Source organism: Ananas comosus, linkage group 11, assembly GCF_001540865.1.
Source record: "Ananas comosus cultivar F153 linkage group 11, ASM154086v1, whole genome shotgun sequence".
In the NCBI taxonomy this organism is placed as follows: domain Eukaryota; kingdom Viridiplantae; phylum Streptophyta; class Magnoliopsida; order Poales; family Bromeliaceae; genus Ananas; species Ananas comosus.
The window spans coordinates 7,449,840-7,467,804 of record NC_033631.1 but is presented as its reverse complement, the minus strand read 5'-3'; the positions used below and the strand labels follow the sequence as shown (position 1 = coordinate 7,467,804).

At 37.4% G+C, this 17,965-nt stretch overlaps 1 protein-coding gene across 2 annotated transcripts; it reads left to right on the top strand.

Moving 5' to 3' along the window:
• LOC109717313 (probable ubiquitin-conjugating enzyme E2 26) lies at window positions 4,352-12,938 on the top strand. Of its 2 annotated transcripts, none has more exons than XM_020243038.1 (8): window positions 4,352-4,608; window positions 4,724-4,829; window positions 7,123-7,257; window positions 7,400-7,939; window positions 8,021-8,084; window positions 10,328-10,467; window positions 11,160-11,471; window positions 12,225-12,938. In XM_020243038.1, the coding sequence occupies exons 1-8, from the start codon at window positions 4,562-4,564 to the stop codon at window positions 12,570-12,572; spliced, it is 1,692 nt and encodes a 563-aa protein (XP_020098627.1). In that variant the 5' UTR covers window positions 4,352-4,561; the 3' UTR covers window positions 12,573-12,938. The 2 variants fall into 2 exon arrangements, with proteins under 2 accessions (XP_020098627.1, XP_020098625.1); XM_020243036.1 differs by having other exon boundaries at window positions 4,352-4,629.

Sequence of the window (17,965 nt, the reverse complement as noted above, 5' to 3'; positions counted from 1 at the left end):
GGTTGTTCTTCTCAACACTTCCCTTGGGATTCAAGTCAGACTTCTCTTCAAAGAGGGAGGTACAGCCCAGATTGGTGGCACTATCGGCTCCACGTTGTTCTCACTAACCGAGTGCATCGCTCACCTCGAATGCATTGCTATCGGCGGACGGGATGGTAATGACAAATCTAAAGGTGGCAGGGAGGTGACCATGCCTAACGGGGTAATGGTGTGTAGGAGCTGGTCGGAGGTGGAGCAGTAGTCGTCAGCCAACCATTCGTCAGCCGAGCGACAGAATGCGAAGGTTAGGATTCCAGCTTTTCCAGGGTTCGACAGTACCTCGGAGCTTTCACCTACCACTAAGAAAAGTTCTCAAGTGGTTGGGGAGGTGAACAGCACCATGTTGGATCGAGCCATTTCTCGCAAATCCCTGCTTCGTGAGGAACTGAGCCGGGAGTCATCGAACAAGAGTACTAGGAGAAAACGGGCTAAAAAGAAAGACATTTATGCTGATAAACTCAGAAAAGTCAGAGCTAAAAGCGAGAACTATAGTATATCTTTGAACAGCAAGGACACCCGCCACCTCTGCGACCTCATTAGAGCTTCTGTCTAGATCCCGGGCTGTCCATACTTGTATCGGTTGTCTTTACTGTTTCTATGTTTTAAGTCTGTAGTTGGAATGTCAGGGGTCTTAATTATTTAGGTAAGAGAAGTGTCGTAAAGTCTATTTGTTCAAAAGTCAGGAAGTCTGTTATTTGTCTTCAAGAAACCAAAGTTGAGGCTATTTCTCGCTCTTTTCTATGGTCATGTGCGGGGGCGTACTATGATAGATGCCAGTTTATTAAATCGGACGGAGCGTCTGGTGGAATCATTACTTGCTAGAACTCTCGGGATTTCTTGTGTACCGAGGTTATAGTGCGACAACACTCGTTAACGGTTTGACTTAACCACATTGTCAGTGATTGCTCGTCTTCTTAACAAATGTGTATGGTCCTCCCTCGTGGGACGGAAAGATGAATTTCTGTAACGAACTATCTGCACTCAAATGTGTCTGCTATGGAAGGTGGATTATGTGTGGTGATTTCAATCTTACTAGAAACCAGAACGAGAAAATGAGGCGAAGCTGGAGTTCAAGACTTATGACAATGTTTACTGATTTGTTGAATACTTTGGAACTAATTGACATCCCGCTGGGTAATCAAAGCTTCACGTGGTCAAACATGCAGAAGTGCCCTACCTTGGCCAAGTTGGATCGGTTTCTTGTCTCCACTGAGTGGGACCATTTGTTTCCGCTTTCAAAGGCGATCGTGCTACCGAGAATCACCTTAGATTACACTCCAATCCTTTTATCAACTGCGGATAAGAGATCCCGCCGTTTGTTCAGATTCGAGCAAGTATGGTTAACACGCGAAGACTTTTGTAGGTTGGTACCTGTTTGGTGGGAGGAATTTACACACAATGGTTCCAGTGCTCTCACCTTTGCCGCTAAACTAAGACACTGTCGGAAAAAAATTAAGGAATGGCGCTCAGCAGGAATGGTGCTCGACACATTTCTATAGTATTTCAAGAGTGAAGAAGGAACTATCCGAGGAGATTCAAAAATTAGATATTTTGGAAGAGCAACAGTTTCTTATGACTCAACAGACTAAGAGACAAAAATAGTAAGTTGCATATGACAAAAGAGATCCTTGACGAGGAAATAATGTGGAAGACGCGTGTTAGGCAATAATGGCTCAAAGAGGGTGATGAAAACACGAAGTTCTTCCACTTTATGGCTAATAGGAGAAGACGAGAAAACACCATAGGAGCAATAGAAGATGACGGCAAGACACTTCAGAGGGAAGAGGACTTAAGGGATTATTTTTATTCACATTTTAAAGAGTTGTTTGCACCAATAGAGGGCAATAGACGGTTGATAGGCGACTGGAGCGATTTGTTTTCAGATAGGCCGTTGCTAAATCACAGCCACCTCACCTTGCCTTTCTCCTTGGAAGAGATAAGAAATGCGACTTTTCAACTTGGAGGGGATAAAGCACCGAGTCCTGACGGTTTTAATCTCAGATTTTTTTTTCAGATATTCTGGGACACAATCAAGGCGGATTTGTTTAACATTTTTCGCGATTTGTTTGAGGGGTTTCTAAACTTGGGCCATCTTGACTATTCGTACATTTGTCTAATTCCGAAGAAAGAAGGAGCAAAGACGGCAAATGATTTTCGGCCTATCATTCTTATTAATGGCGTACAAAAAATTATTTCTAAAGTACTTGCAAATAGACTGGAAGGCGCTATACAAGGTGTTATTTCTCCTTCACAAACGGCTTTTCTTAAGGGGCGATCGATCCTAGACTCGTTCGCAACCGCTAGTGAGGTGGTTAATTAGTGTTCTAAAATGGGGGCAAAGAGTGTCGAAGTAAAAGTAGATTTCGAGAAAGCATACGACAGAGTGAGTTGGGGTATTCTTCAGAAGATCTTGACGTGGCTCGGGGCCTCTCCACTCTGGTGCAGTTGGATTGAACAATGTATAGCTAATGCGAAAGTCACTGCAGCACCCCCACCAAATGGATTAAAACCAAAAAGGGACTTCGAGTGGGCCTCGGGATTGAAAATCAACAGGAGCAAGTCCGAACTTTTTTATTTAGGTAGAACCATCCAGCAGGGAGAAAGACTGGCTGAAATTTTAGGATGTAAATTAGGCGCCTTCCCTACGAGATACCTTGGGCTCCCACTAACGAATAGACGACTATGCAAATCAGACTAGTGGCCAATCATCAACAAGATTGAAAGAAGGATAAAAGGATGGCAGGCTAAACTCCTTTCCTAAGGGGGCAGGCTAGTCCTGGTTAACTCGGTACTCTCGAGCTTGCCTCTCTACTTCTTCTCTATTTTCATAGCACCAAAATTGGTAATTAAACGAATTGAAGCACTGCGAAGGGCCTTTTTTTGGAAAGGAAGGAGCACTGTAACTAGGGGTCATTGTTTGGTTCGTTGGAAGATGGTTTGTAAGAGCAAAAGAGAGGGCGGACTTGGGATATTGGATCTAGAAATTAGGAACGTGGCGTTACTGGCTAAATGGTGGTGGAGGTTCCTTTTAGACAAGACTTCTCTCCGGAGAACCTTCTTAAGGGGAGCTTACTATACGAGGAGGATATGCCTTAGAGAAGGGCCATCTTTTAGACCATACTCCCAGTGGTGGTAGAGTGTCATGTCGACTAGCGAGGTATTCCGATGCGTGGTCTCCTACACAATTGGGGATGGCAGTACCGTGAGCTTTTGGAGGGACAGATGGTGTGCACAACTCTCACTCCAATCAATGTTCCCTCATCTCTTCAATGCAGTAGTTAGGAAAAACCACCGAGTGTGGGAGTTTTCTGGAACCAACGGTTGGAGGTGGCATAAGATTTTACAAGGCTTTATGTCAGGCTCCTCTGCAGATGACGAATCAATCCTGGCGTTGAAAGAACTACTATGCACCATAACCCTATCAGATGTTGGAGATGCAGCTAGATGGAGATGGAGTAATTCAGAGGTTTTCACAGTTAAATCAATGTACAACTTTATACAGAAGGGTGGCATATCGGAGACGAAGTTTGTGATGCTTTGGAGAATTAAAATTTCGCTTAAAGTGAAAATCCTCGGGTGGCTGGTGTTGATGAAGAAAGTACTTACTTGGGACAATCTCGTGAAGAGGGGATGGTCAGGCGAGATCACATGTCCTCTCTGTTTGGATGAATCGGAGATTATTGATTATCTATTCTGGAATTGCTATGTCTCACGTGCTGTTGGGATGTTTATTGCCAAACAAAGACTACCTAAGGGTTTGTACGTCTGTAGACAACCTTTGAAACGATTGTAGTGGTAAACGGGGAACTGTAGGAAGGAAAGAGACAATTAACAATCTTAGTTGCTACTTGGTGGGCTATCTGGCTAGAACGGAACAGAAGAATTTTCGACAACAGAAAGCTCACGGTGAGACATGTGTTGACGAATATCCACTCACTCTTTAATCTGTGGGACAATTACTGTGTTTAGTTAGTTATTTTTTTTTTTTTTTTTATGAAGCCTAGTTGTTTTTCTCCGTTGCTAAATTCACTTTCTTTATGAATGAAGCGGTTGTATGCTACATTCATCTCAAAAAATAAAGTATTTGATGTAAAGACAGTGAAATCTTGAACAGTAGTTAACCAGTCAATGCGTCGTCACCACGTGTGCTATACCATCGCCGGGGGTGAGAATATCAAGCGTCCTCGCCCTTTATTACCGAATAAAATAAAATAAAATAAAATAAAATAATTAAATTGCACACACAAGGAATGATCCAATAAAGGCAAATAAAGGTGCATTTTAAAATCAGAACACCCAAAGCTCCCTTTTTCTCCGCTCTCTCTCTCTCTCCCTCTCTCTCTCCCTCCCCCCCTTCCCCCAGTTTCTCCAATTCCACCCCCAATTCTCGCCTCCCGACCCCGATCGCCCCAGTGTCGATCGAAACCCTAACCCCAGTTCCGATCGAGACCGAAACCCTAGCTTCGCCGACCCGGACGGGTCCGATCGCCGCTTCTATCTCCTCCCGCTGCTGCCAGGTTCGATGGAGCCGCCACCTCCCGCCGCCGCCGCCGCCGCCGCCGCCGCCAAGTACGCCCAGCACTTCTCCAAGTGAGGGGTCTCGATCTTGTTTATTTTGGCTCCGTTAATGTCCCGTTGTGTCTGACGTTCCCTCTCGCTCTCGTTTCTCTCGATTTCTCCGCAGGATTCGGCTTTACCCGGGGAGCTCTTCGTACCAGGATCCGGATATCATGGAGGTGTCACCCTCGCCGGTGTGGGGTTCGAACCCGCAGAAGAAGTTGAGGACTCAAGTGAGTTGAAAACCCGATCTTTTTAGGCTTAATAACACTTTGCTGAAAAGGTTTTTTTTTTTTTTTTTTTTTTTTTTTTTTTTTTTTAAGGGCGTAAATAGTTCAAATGCTGAAATGTTTGAGAACTAAAAATTTTGGCAAATGCGTGATTTCTAAACTTTGGGCAGAAATAGATAAAAAAGCCCTCTATTATTTTTATCAAGCGCTCGATTGAGTTCGTGTTCCACCTATCTATATACTCTGCTAACTGAAATGGTAGCTGACGTTTGGTATGGTGAACGGTTGTTTAAGCTTCTATCAAGTTGATTTATTTAACCCTTCTCTTTAACAACAAAAATTGCCCATTCATCATTGCAATCAATGGAGAAGTTTAGAAAATCTAAGTTGATGAAGAAAAGTTGGAAACTTTGATCTTTGTACTATCAATATTGGTGCAAAACCTCAGAAGAGAGTGCTGCGAGCATAGGAATGTGCGAATTTCAAATGCTCTATGCTTGATTAGTGCTTTGAGTTCTCTCCATTGTTCCTCAATGAAAGATACCTTAGGGCATGTTACGTGTCACAACTAAGTCTTTTGTAAGTCGGTAGTCGACGAGGAAACTGTGAGTACTGGAACTATTTTGTTTTGTTTAAAATTGTGTCATCCATAGTGGAATATATCAACTGTTGTAGTGAAACACAATGCGAAAAATGACATTACACCTAAAATTTACGGAGATAGTGCAATTAGGCCATCTTCTTAATTCCATGTGAAAGGTAAAAATGAAAAATCTTGGAACTTTTTAGTTGTGCAATTGAACAAAGCTGTTCAAACTCGGCTCGATTTTGGGCTCAATTATGCCTGACTTAAAATGAAACTGGCTTGCTTGGATTGAATTTTCCCAGCTTGATAGGCTTAGCAAGTGTTTACGCTCCAAACTGAGTTGCGTGGTCTTAGATATTGGTCAATATAATTAGTTCCTTCTTGCAAATTCGCCATGCTGGTCCCTTGAGAAGACTTTCTCTTTTTCTTGATCTACTTTGCTTTTATTCAAAATTCATCACATATTTTTTTAGGGTTGATTCCATTTTTTTTTGATGTTCAATCTATTTACTCAAACTTGACCTCTGTTCTAATTTGAATACGTCTTCTTGGTAGGTTGTCTTTTCCTTTCTTATGTGGCCTAAAATTTGTTATCGTTATTGAATGATAAATGCTATCATTACTTGTTTACCATCAATGCTATCATTACTTATTTACCATCATATAGAAAGTAGTAATGCTGTTTAATCAGATTATGGTTATGTGGTACTTAGAATCTTCTGTTTTCTTTTCTAATGATGCCACTTCCTTGTTTCTTTATTCTTCTTCTTCAACCGAGCTTGTTTCTCAGTTTCCTGGAATATTGAGGGTTCTTTACTTGGAATGTAGTTTGAGATGTGGCCCAATTTGATATGATATAATTTATGCTTATTATCGACACAGTTCAATTTTTGAGAATCTACAAGTAATTTTATTCAAGAAAATTGTATTTCTTAATTCATGAAATGTGCATTTCTGTTTAAATATAGGGAGGTATAAATTGTATCTATTATTTTCAGCGCTGGACTTTACAAACTCACTAGGTGTATTCACTTTTGCTTATTAATTCTTGCTTGTAGTGAGGTCCTTATCTTTTCACAATAAATTTGGACACGCGTGATAGGATTTAGGCTTTAACATAAAATTTCTATTGATATAAGCTATTGTACCTGCCTTTCTGTTTTTACAAGGCACTTTTGATTAGTGAATTGCATTCTGTTGTTAACTCCATTAACATTATGTATGAGAGAAATAATACTCTTTGAAGTGAAAATTATATATGAGAGAGAATTTTCCAGCAGATTTGTGCAAAAGATCTTCGCTTCCGAGTATTCTTCTTGTGTAGATAGATTCGGGCTCTGATCCATTAGGCATCAACTCCTTTGTTTCGGACAACCCTTCTTCCTCTATCCTGTATCATTTTCGCTTGGGTCCTACTAACTTTTACTTTGCTAAATTCATTTGATATAGCATGTGGTCTTATTGCAAAAAGAACATTAGACAAAACCAAATTTCACATCAACTTGCATGTTCCTAAAGCTATGATTGATTTTGGTAAATCTGACCCACTAAAGTGCCGTACTGCATCTTCTTAATATTGGCATTTTGGATTCTTTTCATGGTTATTTCTGTGCAGTTTTTAGTTTTCTAATTAGTTGTAATGATGAGATGGTCCTTTTAAATTACAAATAAAATGCATTAGCTGAATGTTCAATCATTTCGGGTTTGTAGGTTGCTCCTCATGATGTTATTGAGATTGATGGAGATGATGATCCTGATGGTGTTGTGATTGTTGGTGAAAGTACACCTAATGACAAGAATAAGCAACCTGTTGGATATTCTAACGATTGGCAGAAACATGTAAAGGTTTGATTCTTGCTTATCTGTCCTGGGATTTGTTTATTTATCCATATATGAATGGTTTTGCTGTTACGTTTGGTTGAGTAATTTGTGTTCTTTTTTTTTTCCCCCTTCTTGGGGTGGGGTTGGGTTGGGGGCGTAATTGTAGGATGCTTTGGCCAATGATCTTGCAGGACCAAGTGCTCTTAAAATTTTTGATCCAGATTCATTGAAGACAAACTTCTCTGATGAGTATGAGTATGACGAATATAATTACGACGAAGATGATGACGAGTTTTATGCATATGATGATGCATATATTGAGCATGATTTCAATTATAGTTTGGCTGCCAAGTTTGATGACCTGGATCTTCCACCTGGAGTGGAGGCAACTGTACCATGGTTGCAGAAGCCCTTTTCTGAAAATACTAGTGCGATCAAGCCAAGTGGTATGATGGAACTGATGCCTAGTAGTGTTGCGGGCACGATATTCACAGTGATGGATGTGATTCCTAATAATACTACGAGCAAGCCGGTCGAAGTGATGCCTAGTAATAGCAAGAGCAAGCCGATTGAAGTAATGGAAGTGATGGATGATGAAATTGATGAGAAATACAGATCATTTAAACAGTTTGATACTGTTAAGGATCATTCTGATCATTACTTTACTAAACCGGATCTCCGAAAAGTTGGCCTAACAGCTAGAAAGGTACTCAAGTAAGCATGTTATCTTTCTTCAATATGTAGTTTTATATACTGCTAACACTACCTAATGGGTTCTCTATGATAGCCAATGAAAGATTGGTCAAAGAGAATTCAACATGAGTGGAAGGTCTTGGAGAAAGATTTACCAGGTATGTATTGAATATGTTGCACAATGATCAAACTAAATTTTGAGAGGATTCTTTCGACAAAGTTTGGTTTCATGATTTGACTGAACTCGCGAGACCTAATACATGTCTGACTGATCAGTTTCTGCTTTAGCTTGACAAAATCTAGTGCCAAAGCCTGGGTTCAGCTGAGTTTCGGTGATTTTGGTTTGAACGTAGCTTATTTTGGTTGAGCTTTGCTGGTTCAGGCTGGTTTGGATCTGTTTTGTAATTAAATTGTAGTTAAGCTTTAGTTGCTACTTGGCACCTTCTTTTGCAATATATTTCCTTTCAATCTGTACTTTCAAGAACGTAGAACTATTTCACTTTTCATATGTAAGACCTTTTATTTTTCCGAAGGTTTTTTCTGCAAATTATAGCTGGCTTTGTTATTTGAGTGTATAAATATGTCAATGACTATCTGCTTCTACTATATATTATCATCTTGCCGTCAGACCTCACCTGCATGGTATGCCAATTAAATTAGACATGTTATAGCGTAATTAACATCTCATTTTTAACTCAAAATTTTCTGCCTTTTTTTAAAAAAATTTATCCCATCTATTTTCTAGCTTTCCATACTTTTCTTTTTTTATTAGTGTTGAAAAAAGTTGGAAACCACCAAAGCCTGATTTGGACTTCAGAAACAGCCAACACTGTCAAAACTGCTGATATATTGTGTTTTCGTAGAGATTTTAAGCCAGAACTGATATAGGGTCTTCATACAAATGTGCATAAACATTTCTTATCTCATCCTCAAGATTCAAGGTCGTCCATGCTAACAAGTGGTTGATGTGCTGAGGCATTACATATGCATTTAGGTACACTGTTTAAGCAATATATTACTTTTAAAACAATTGCAAAAGGTCAAAATGCAATGGTACTACTTTTTTTTACTATAGTTATTTGAGGCTATATTTTTAGTGCATTAGTATTATAGTTATCCTCACCCACTACTAAATGATACAAAATAGTACAGAAACATACAGGAAAGATACCTTAAATAAAAAGACCAAACTCATTTTTATACTAGTTTCAACTTTAGATGCAGTCTGTTAATTAATTTTCTTAACCCTTCATAAATATACCCAACTTCTATCATCATCATAGCCTGTTTGCTCAAAAGATAACCAGTAAAATAACAAAAACTAGACGTACCTCTTTTTTTTTCAAAATTGAGCAGCATAGATGATTTAGCCTGTCAGCAGTTTAAAGAGTGTAATCAGGTGGTGTCCAGGTAGTAGCCTAGATGCCTTACCAGAAAATTAATCAGTTTCTGGAATCGGTAGGTGCTCATATTGTTGTTGAATATCAAGATATCTTCTAATTGGAGTATCATGATGCTTCCTTAATACTGCTAAATCCATTGATCAATGACAGAAATTTTTGTTCTACCTACTATGCCTGTGTGACACCCCCAGGATTTGGAATAAGTCCTATATAAGATATAATAGGGCTAAAGTAGTCTTAGGATGGGCGACCCCTTGGGAAGTGAGGTGTCACAGTTGGTATCAGTCTATTAAAGCCAATCACCAATTGGAAATGTGAGATGAATTTCAGTTGAGCCAGGGTTATATAGTAGGCAGAGTTCGGTTCTCCGGCTAATGATCGTTGTGGGTGGAGCGCGGCTCCCCACAAGATCGGTTAAAGGCTAGCGAGACGAGTCTCGTATCGCCTGATGCTTGTGATGTGCCTGAGCCTGAAGAGGACGTTAGGGCTTAAAGGGGAGAGGAATGTGACACCCCCAGGATTTGGAATCCTATATAAGATATAATAGGGCTAGAATAGTTCTAGAATGGGTGACCCCCGGGAAGTGGGGCGTCATAGCCTGGCTAATCGCCACTTTGTTTTTGCATATAAAGTTGCTTGCTGTTATGGTTGGATTGAACTTCGCCATTTACTTGATAGTTATCTGCGAAGTAGTTTAATAACTTTGTTGTGGGGAAATCTGTCATATTTGCTACCATGGTCGTAGAGTCCAGCAATACTGGCATTATTATTCATGGTATTACTTATATACAGCTAGACAACTAGAATTTTTTCTCTTGTTATATATAGTGCATTAAAAAATTACTAGCATTATTGTTCATGATTTTATTTGTATACAGCTAGACAACTGGAATTTTTTCCCCTCTTTCTTTTCAGTTCATGAATACATCATTAGACTAGCCTGGCTTTTTTCTTCATTAGACTTAACTGTTATCTTCTGGCTTCTCTAACTTGAACAGAGGCTATATTTGTTAGAGTTTATGAGGATAGGATGGACCTCCTTAGGGCTGTCATTGTTGGACCAGCTGGTACCCCTTATCACGATGGTCTCTTCTTCTTTGACATTTTCTTTCCTCCTGACTATCCCAATATACCACCGGTATGTTTATAGTCTTTCACTATATGTACTACATATATTAATTTCTGTCTTTTTATTTTCCTCCATATACATCCATGTCCCTGCAAATTGAGCTACTATATATGCCCTTTAAAAACTTTGTTATATGTCAGATATATTGCACGTTTGGTCCACAAACTATGAGGCAGGTGACACTTTAGTCCTCAAACTTTAATTTGTTGCTATTTCTAGCTCGAACTTTTAGAATTATTGCAATCAAGTCCCACAATATAATTTAGTTGACTAAATTCTAATATATCGTTGATATAAAAGTGATGTGATATTTTAATTATTGGTGCATCATCAATTACAACACTACTACAGCACCTCTATATTAGCAAAATATCAAAATTTAGTCAACTAAATTGGGTTATAGAACTTGATTGCAACATTTCTGAAAGTTCGAACCAAAAATTGCAACAAATTGAAGTTTGTGAGGACCAAAGTGTGACCTGCGTCATAGTTTTGAGGACCAAATGTGCAATTTACCCTTATACTTTAAAAGATCCTCCTCTTTTACTATCCTTTTCATGATTGAAAATCAACTATGCCCGATGATGACTGTCAAATGTAAGAAAGTGCACTAAACACATGAGTTTGCAGGAATATATATGTCAAAACCTACTTTTATAGTTAAAAAGTTTGTTAAACTCTTTCCACACCATACCATGCAGAAGGTACATTATCAATCGGGCGGACTTCGACTCAATCCAAACTTGTATGCATGCGGCAAGGTTTGCCTTAGCCTTCTCAACACCTGGTCTGGCAAGGGATGTGAGATGTGGAACCCCTCGAATTCGACTATGCTCCAAGTCCTGGTTTCTATCCAGGCTTTGGTTCTGAATGCAAAGCCTTACTTTAACGAGCCTGGATATGCTCAGATGGCTAATACACCCCATGGAGAAAAGAAGTCGCTGGAGTACAATGAAGACACTTTTCTCTTATCCTGCAGGACGATGTTGTATTCTCTTCGGAGGCCGCCAAAGGTACGAATCTTATGGTTCTGTAGTGAGTTGGTCAGATGAATGGTGTAAACTGCATCTAATTTTCAGGCATGTATGGATGTATGAATATCTTGTTGGCATATCTCTTCTGTTTAGGACATGATACTTTTTTAATTGGTATAGTAATGTGTCTACAACTGCGTAGTATATATCACATCTAGGATATGATGAACACACTTCATATATGGAATTCATTATCCTGAAAAATCATCATTTTGAGGACTGGCAATGGATAAAATCATTCCTAGTTTGCGATCACAGAAAAAATCTCCGTACTGTGCAAGTTATCAGCTGATGACATGTCCCACAATCCAAACAGGCTTGGAAAACAAACTGGCGCAATGCTGCTTCTGGCCAAACCAGATTATTCCAGGACTATTCAAGGATTACAATTGAACTTAACTACTGGAATTGTGCTATTCCTTATCCATTGTTATCCATGTAATCATTGAGATTACCCTCTGTTTTTATGATATAAAATCAAAAAGAAAATTGATCCATTCCCCGTTCTATGGACATAGTAGGTTGGCAAAGTATGAAAAACAGTCATCCCTGCAGAATTCATCCCTGTTAAAGCATGCCTTTATTAGACTTTGAAATATTCAAATTCTCTCTATTGCTTTTTCAAGAAAAAATAATCCCTATTTAATGTGCGAAATCTTTTATACGACATGTCTAGCATACAAAGCTTTTGCATTGAGTCCATAAAGTTATAAAAATGGCTTCTACTTGCAGCACTTCGAGGACTTCGTTGCTGGCCATTTCCGCAATCATGGGCGGGCTATTCTTGTGGCGTGCAGAGCTTACATGGAAGGCGCTCAAGTCGGTTGTCTGGTTGGAGAAGGGATCCAGGATGTCGATGAGGGCGACAAGAGCTGCTCCCGGGCCTTCAAGACAAACCTGAAGAAGCTCTTTGAGGAGCTTCTGATGGAGTTTACTGTGAAAGGAGCCAACTGTCGTGAATTCCTTGCCCAGAAAGTTCAGGGAGGCAGCAGAGCAGCCGCCGCCGCCGCCGCAACAGCACCGACAGACACTACATTAAGGCTAGGAAGTTGGTTTGGGCCACCACATATTAAGCCTTGAAAGTATCCAGTCTCTTCTTCTATTTTAATAATTGGTAAACATTATGGTTCAAATACCTAACATCTCTGTAAATAATATTTTTGTAAGTAATTTCCTAGCTCTGAATTTTGTGATATTTAAGATAATTTTAAGGGGGGGTTTATTGTCGTCGTTTTCTTTTTGGGGTAACGTAGTTGTTTAGTGAGGCCCTCTAAATGCATGGGGTCTGTGGGTGAGTCGATGGTGATGATGTTTACTGGAACATGTTGATAGAAGATTGCTGAGTTTAGTGATCATCAACGTGTATCTGCAACATTTTTTTAATTACCTTAAGATCTAATTTCATGGCGCCAAATGACTATATATATGCTTATAGTTGCATTTGCTCATGGTGCTTTGAACTTCTGCGTTTGTAAGATATGATTAGCAGCTCTTGAAATGATTCTGCTTTCGTCCTCTTGTGGTGGAGATTTGCAGTGGTGAAGTGTTACTAACATTACCAAATTAGTGTAAACTAAGATAAGGTCTTATTTGTGCCGCAGCTTTTGGATTTCTTGTCGTTCTTGTGAACTCAAATTACATGGGCTGGTGGCTGGACTGTTTGCAGCTACACATACTAGAAATTTTCGTTGACAACAAACAGATAAAAGGGCCAAATGGGGTACTGGGTATCTACTTTGTTTTTTTTTTTCAAATGTTTTTTTGGTCTGCATCCAGGAAAAGGTCTGCATCCAGGAAAAGTTTCCGAACAAGTTATGAACTATTTTCGTTTCTTACCAACAATTGTGAAATTCTGCTAGCATAGAATTTGAGTTCAAAAAATAAATATACACAAAAGCAAAAAATAATTGACTGCCCCTAGAGCAAGTGGCAAAGGGCTTGGTGGTTGGTACCCGAGATCCGACTTTGAATTCTACTTGATTCATATTTTCAGCTAAGTTTATTTCTAAATGAAATAAACGAAGCGGGTAGCATGCTACCTATCTCTCAAAAAAAAATACAAAAAAATACAAAAGCAGAAAATATAAGAGGCCTAAAACTGTGTTAATTTTTGTTTATTTTGTAGTTTTTTTAGATTCACCTATTTTAGACTGAACGGGATTTACTAATTCCTATAATTAGGCCCCATTTAGATACCCTTAAAAACGTAACATAGTTAAACTATACTATAACAGTAGAAAATTTATCCTATGAAGCGTTTGGGAGAAAAACAAAAATATACTGTAACTTTTGGAGTATAGTTAAACTATACTATGGAGTAAAAATATAATCCACTCTGACCAAAGAAAAATAATTCCACCATTCTTGGGCAAAAATGCATCAAGTTCTAACTTTTAAATTTTAACATAGATTTTAAATTTTAAATTTTAAATTTTAAATTTTACAATTTAATTTATATTCAAATTTTTAATTTCAAATTTAAAATTTGAATTTTAAACTTTTAATTTTAAAATTTAGAGAAATCCCGTGAAATTGCACAATGCGCATCCAAACANTCAAGTTGTAACTTTTAAATTTCAACATGAAATTTTAAATTTCAACATAGATTTTAAATTTTAAATTTGAAATTTTAAATTTTACAATTTAATGAAATATCAAAATTAAATTTTATAATTTCAAATTTTAAATGTCAAATTTCAAAATTTTAAAATTAAATTTAGATTTTTAAATTTTAAATTTCATATTTCACATATCAAATTTTAAATTTTAAATTTTATTAAAATTTGAAATTTGAAATTTGAAATTTGAAATTTTAACTTTTAATTTTAAAATTTAGAGAAATCCCGTGAAATTGCACAATGCGCATCCAAACAGTTTAAAAATTGAATCCGTGGAATTTTTTTAAAGTTACAGGATTTTCTATTTCATTTGGACCAAAATCACATTTTATAAATTTCGTGGAGATTTTTTACTGTAATCCAAACAGGCCCTTAATGTTTGTTTTATAGGAATTGGATTTGATTCCATTGCATGCTTAAATAGGAAATGACCAAATCCAGCTTTGAATATTTGGATTGGTCCATTTCATAATAAACCACTAAAAGTTCTCTCTCACAAATACCTCCCCCTCCCTTTTCTCGATCACTCTTTTTTTAAATCAAAATTCCTCTCTCAAAATTTTAGATGTCCTTATTGTTCATTTTGATTTTCATTCCACTAACAAGCCAAGTACTTTTAAATGATTCAACATTCTATTTTCTATTCTAATACAATCTAATTCTATTTTTCATTTTCCATTTCAATCATAAACCAAACACGCCTTAGCGTATCATATGTGCTGATATCTGTTATTCATAAGAGGGTTAGAAATTCTTAACTAATAGCGTCCTTAACTAAAGGTTTGATGGTTGAGATATTTAAAATTATAGCTAAATTCATTTCTAAAAAATGATGAAGTGAGTAGTTTGTCAGCTTTTTCTAAAATAAAAAAGAAGTTACTTTATTTTATGACCGGCTTATCTAATGGCTCACTTAAATGGACTTAAATCAACAACAAAACCCACCTAATTGAGCAAGGAGGCTAAAATTTTGGATGTTTAGCAACAGATATATTCTTTTGTCTAAAACTTTGGTGGCCTATAAGTTTCGTGACTGAACCGTTTCATCTACTTAGGTCTAGTTTGGAATTATAGTATTCATAAACACCTGTTTTCATGCATTAAAATACTTGAAAACTTTTAAAATGCTTTTAATCTTTTCTCCTTCAATTGTATAGAATTGTAATGCCGTTGAAGAAGCAAGTAATCCATTTTTACAGTATTAGAGGAAGAAAGATTGCAATAAAAAAAAAGAGACTATTTTAGATATTATTGTAATTAAAAGTAAAACAAAAGCCTACAAGTACTGCCAAGCAAGAATTACCTGTGCTGCCGCATGCCGGCGTGTCGCATAGGGTCGTGCCGATATATATATATATATATATATATATATGAATCCGGCTATGGTGCTTGTAAAAGTACAAGTATTTAGTACTTGTAAAATTTTCACCGTTAGATCTACGCCTTTGATCATTTTCAACCATTAGATTATACTATTCAACCAACCACCCACTCAACCCTAGGGGGCCCACATCATCCTAACCACATTCTGTAATGTCTAGGGGCTAAAAACTTACCAATATCACATGACTGTATCTTTTAAAAGTATAGGAGCTCAATTATGCTCATAATTTATACATATATATAATATATATTATATATTATATATAATATATATATATATTATATATATATAATTGAGCATAATTGAGCTCTATATACTTTAAAAGTACCAGGTCAATTGTATTGTATTTATGATATATATTATATAATATATATATATATATATATATATATAATATATAATATATATATATAATTGAGCATATGGAGCTTCTATATTTTAAAAGTCCATACATTGTACTTGTAAGTTTAGCCCTTAGATTAAGAAAATGGCGGTTAAGATGATGTGGCGGCCCCCTAGGGTTAATGTGCGCTGGTGGTTGAAATAGTATAATCTAAGCTCATGTGAAAATGATTAAAGGCGCTAGATCTAATGCGTAAAAATTTACAAGGCCACAATACTCGGTACTTTTAAAGCAGTAGCCGGACTCTCCTCTCTCTCTCCGGACTGAACTCTTCGGGTAGACTCGGCCAACTCTCTGCTCCTCGTCCTCTTCTCTTCTCTCTCTCTTCTCTCTCTCTATATATATATATATATAATATTATAATATATATATAAATATATGTGACGTTGAGCTTAGAATACTCTCAAAAGCACCAACTGAGGTAATACTTTGAGTTTCTACCCCTTGGATGGAGAAGCTGTAAGTTGTGATGAGGGTGGTGTAGTGGACATAATATTTGCATCCAATAGCTACTTTTTTTAGTAATTAAGGCAAGTAGATCCAAGGGCTATGAGACTAAAAGACACAATGGTGATACATTTTACAATTATTCTTGCTCATTACTAATATATATATATATATATATATATATCATATATATAAATTATTATATATATATATATAGTAGAGCTAGAAATAATTGTAAAAGTATCACCCAAAGTGATACTTGTGTGTTTTTAGGCGCCTTGGATGGAGAGATGTGAGGTTGGATGATGGCGGTAGTGGTGGTAGGTGTGGTAGGTGAATATGTTTGATCTAAAGGCTATTAGTATAAAAAGTATCACAATGTTAAAAACACACAAGTAATCTCTTAGGTGATACTTGTAAAAGTATTCTAGGCCCTACTCTATATATATATATATATATATATAGAGTCTGGCTACTATACTCTTATGAGTATAATTACCCTCGTACTCATAAGTTGTTTTTTATGATAGAGCTTTCGAATCGACGATCCATACCGTTAAACGTTATTTAGAGCATTTAAAACGCCTAGAAATCAAGTTTTATAATTTTTCGACATCATTTACCTTATGATCAAAAGGTTACAAAATTGATAATTTTTAACGGCGAGTATGAAATATTTGCTAGTTTAACGGTGTAAAAGAACCAGAATAGGTTGAATTTTTGATAGAAAATTCTATTCACTACCTAAATAAAGATTAATAACTCTGATCTTAAATTGAAGAATCCAATCGTCCATTTTTAGGATGTCGTTTGATTTTGACCGTTCATTTTATACCCGTTTGATAGACTTTTAATGGTTTCGAAAAATTACAAAATTTATTTTCTAAATGTTTCAAATACTCTAGGTCATGTTTAACGGTGTGGATCGTCGATTCGAAAGTCCCAACATCAAAAATAACTTATGAGTATGACGGGTTTTATACTCATAAGAGTATAGTAGCCCTACTCTAGAATCTAGATATTAAAACACTCAAAAAAAAATTTGTTAAAAACAAAAACCGTGCCGATTTCAGGCAACGTATGCCAATTTGCCAATAATGTACCACCGGCACCGAGTGCGCGGACATTGGCACGTACGTCCCGTGCGGACTTTTTTCGAAAATAACCCTCTGAAATTTTGTAATTGGCAAAACAACCCTCTGAAAATTTTATTTGGAAAACTAACCCTCCTTTCGCCACGTCGGCGCCAGATCGGAGTTTTCTCGTAAAGACGGTGAATCGTTCACCGTCTATGCGATTCTCATGAAGACGGTAGATGGTTCACCGGCTTCATGAGACGGTGAACTATTCACCATCTTTAGAGCGAATCCATCCCCGTCTTTAGAGCGAATACAACACCTTTGGAATTGCTGTGCCCTCAACTTCGGCCCGAACTTTGGCCAAGGTGATAAAACACAGATAAGACGGTGAACTGTTTACCGTCTTATTTCTCCTGCACTAAAGACGGTGAACTATTCACCGTCTTTACCAGGGCCAAGGTAAGACGGTGAATCGTTCACCGTCTCCAATGTTGTTTATGAAGACGGTGAACAATTCACCGTCTTACCTTGGTATACCCGAA

Excerpts from the sequence above, each read along its gene's own strand:
- LOC109717313 (XM_020243036.1), top strand. The coding sequence starts at position 4,562 with ATGGAGCCGCCACCTCCCGCCGCCGCCGCCGCCGCCGCCGCCGCCAAG. Across the intron at positions 4,830-7,122 it reads AGAAGAAGTTGAGGACTCAA|GTTGCTCCTCATGATGTTAT; the intron begins GTGAGTTGAAAA and ends TCGGGTTTGTAG. Across the intron at positions 7,940-8,020 it reads TTGGCCTAACAGCTAGAAAG|CCAATGAAAGATTGGTCAAA; the intron begins GTACTCAAGTAA and ends TCTCTATGATAG.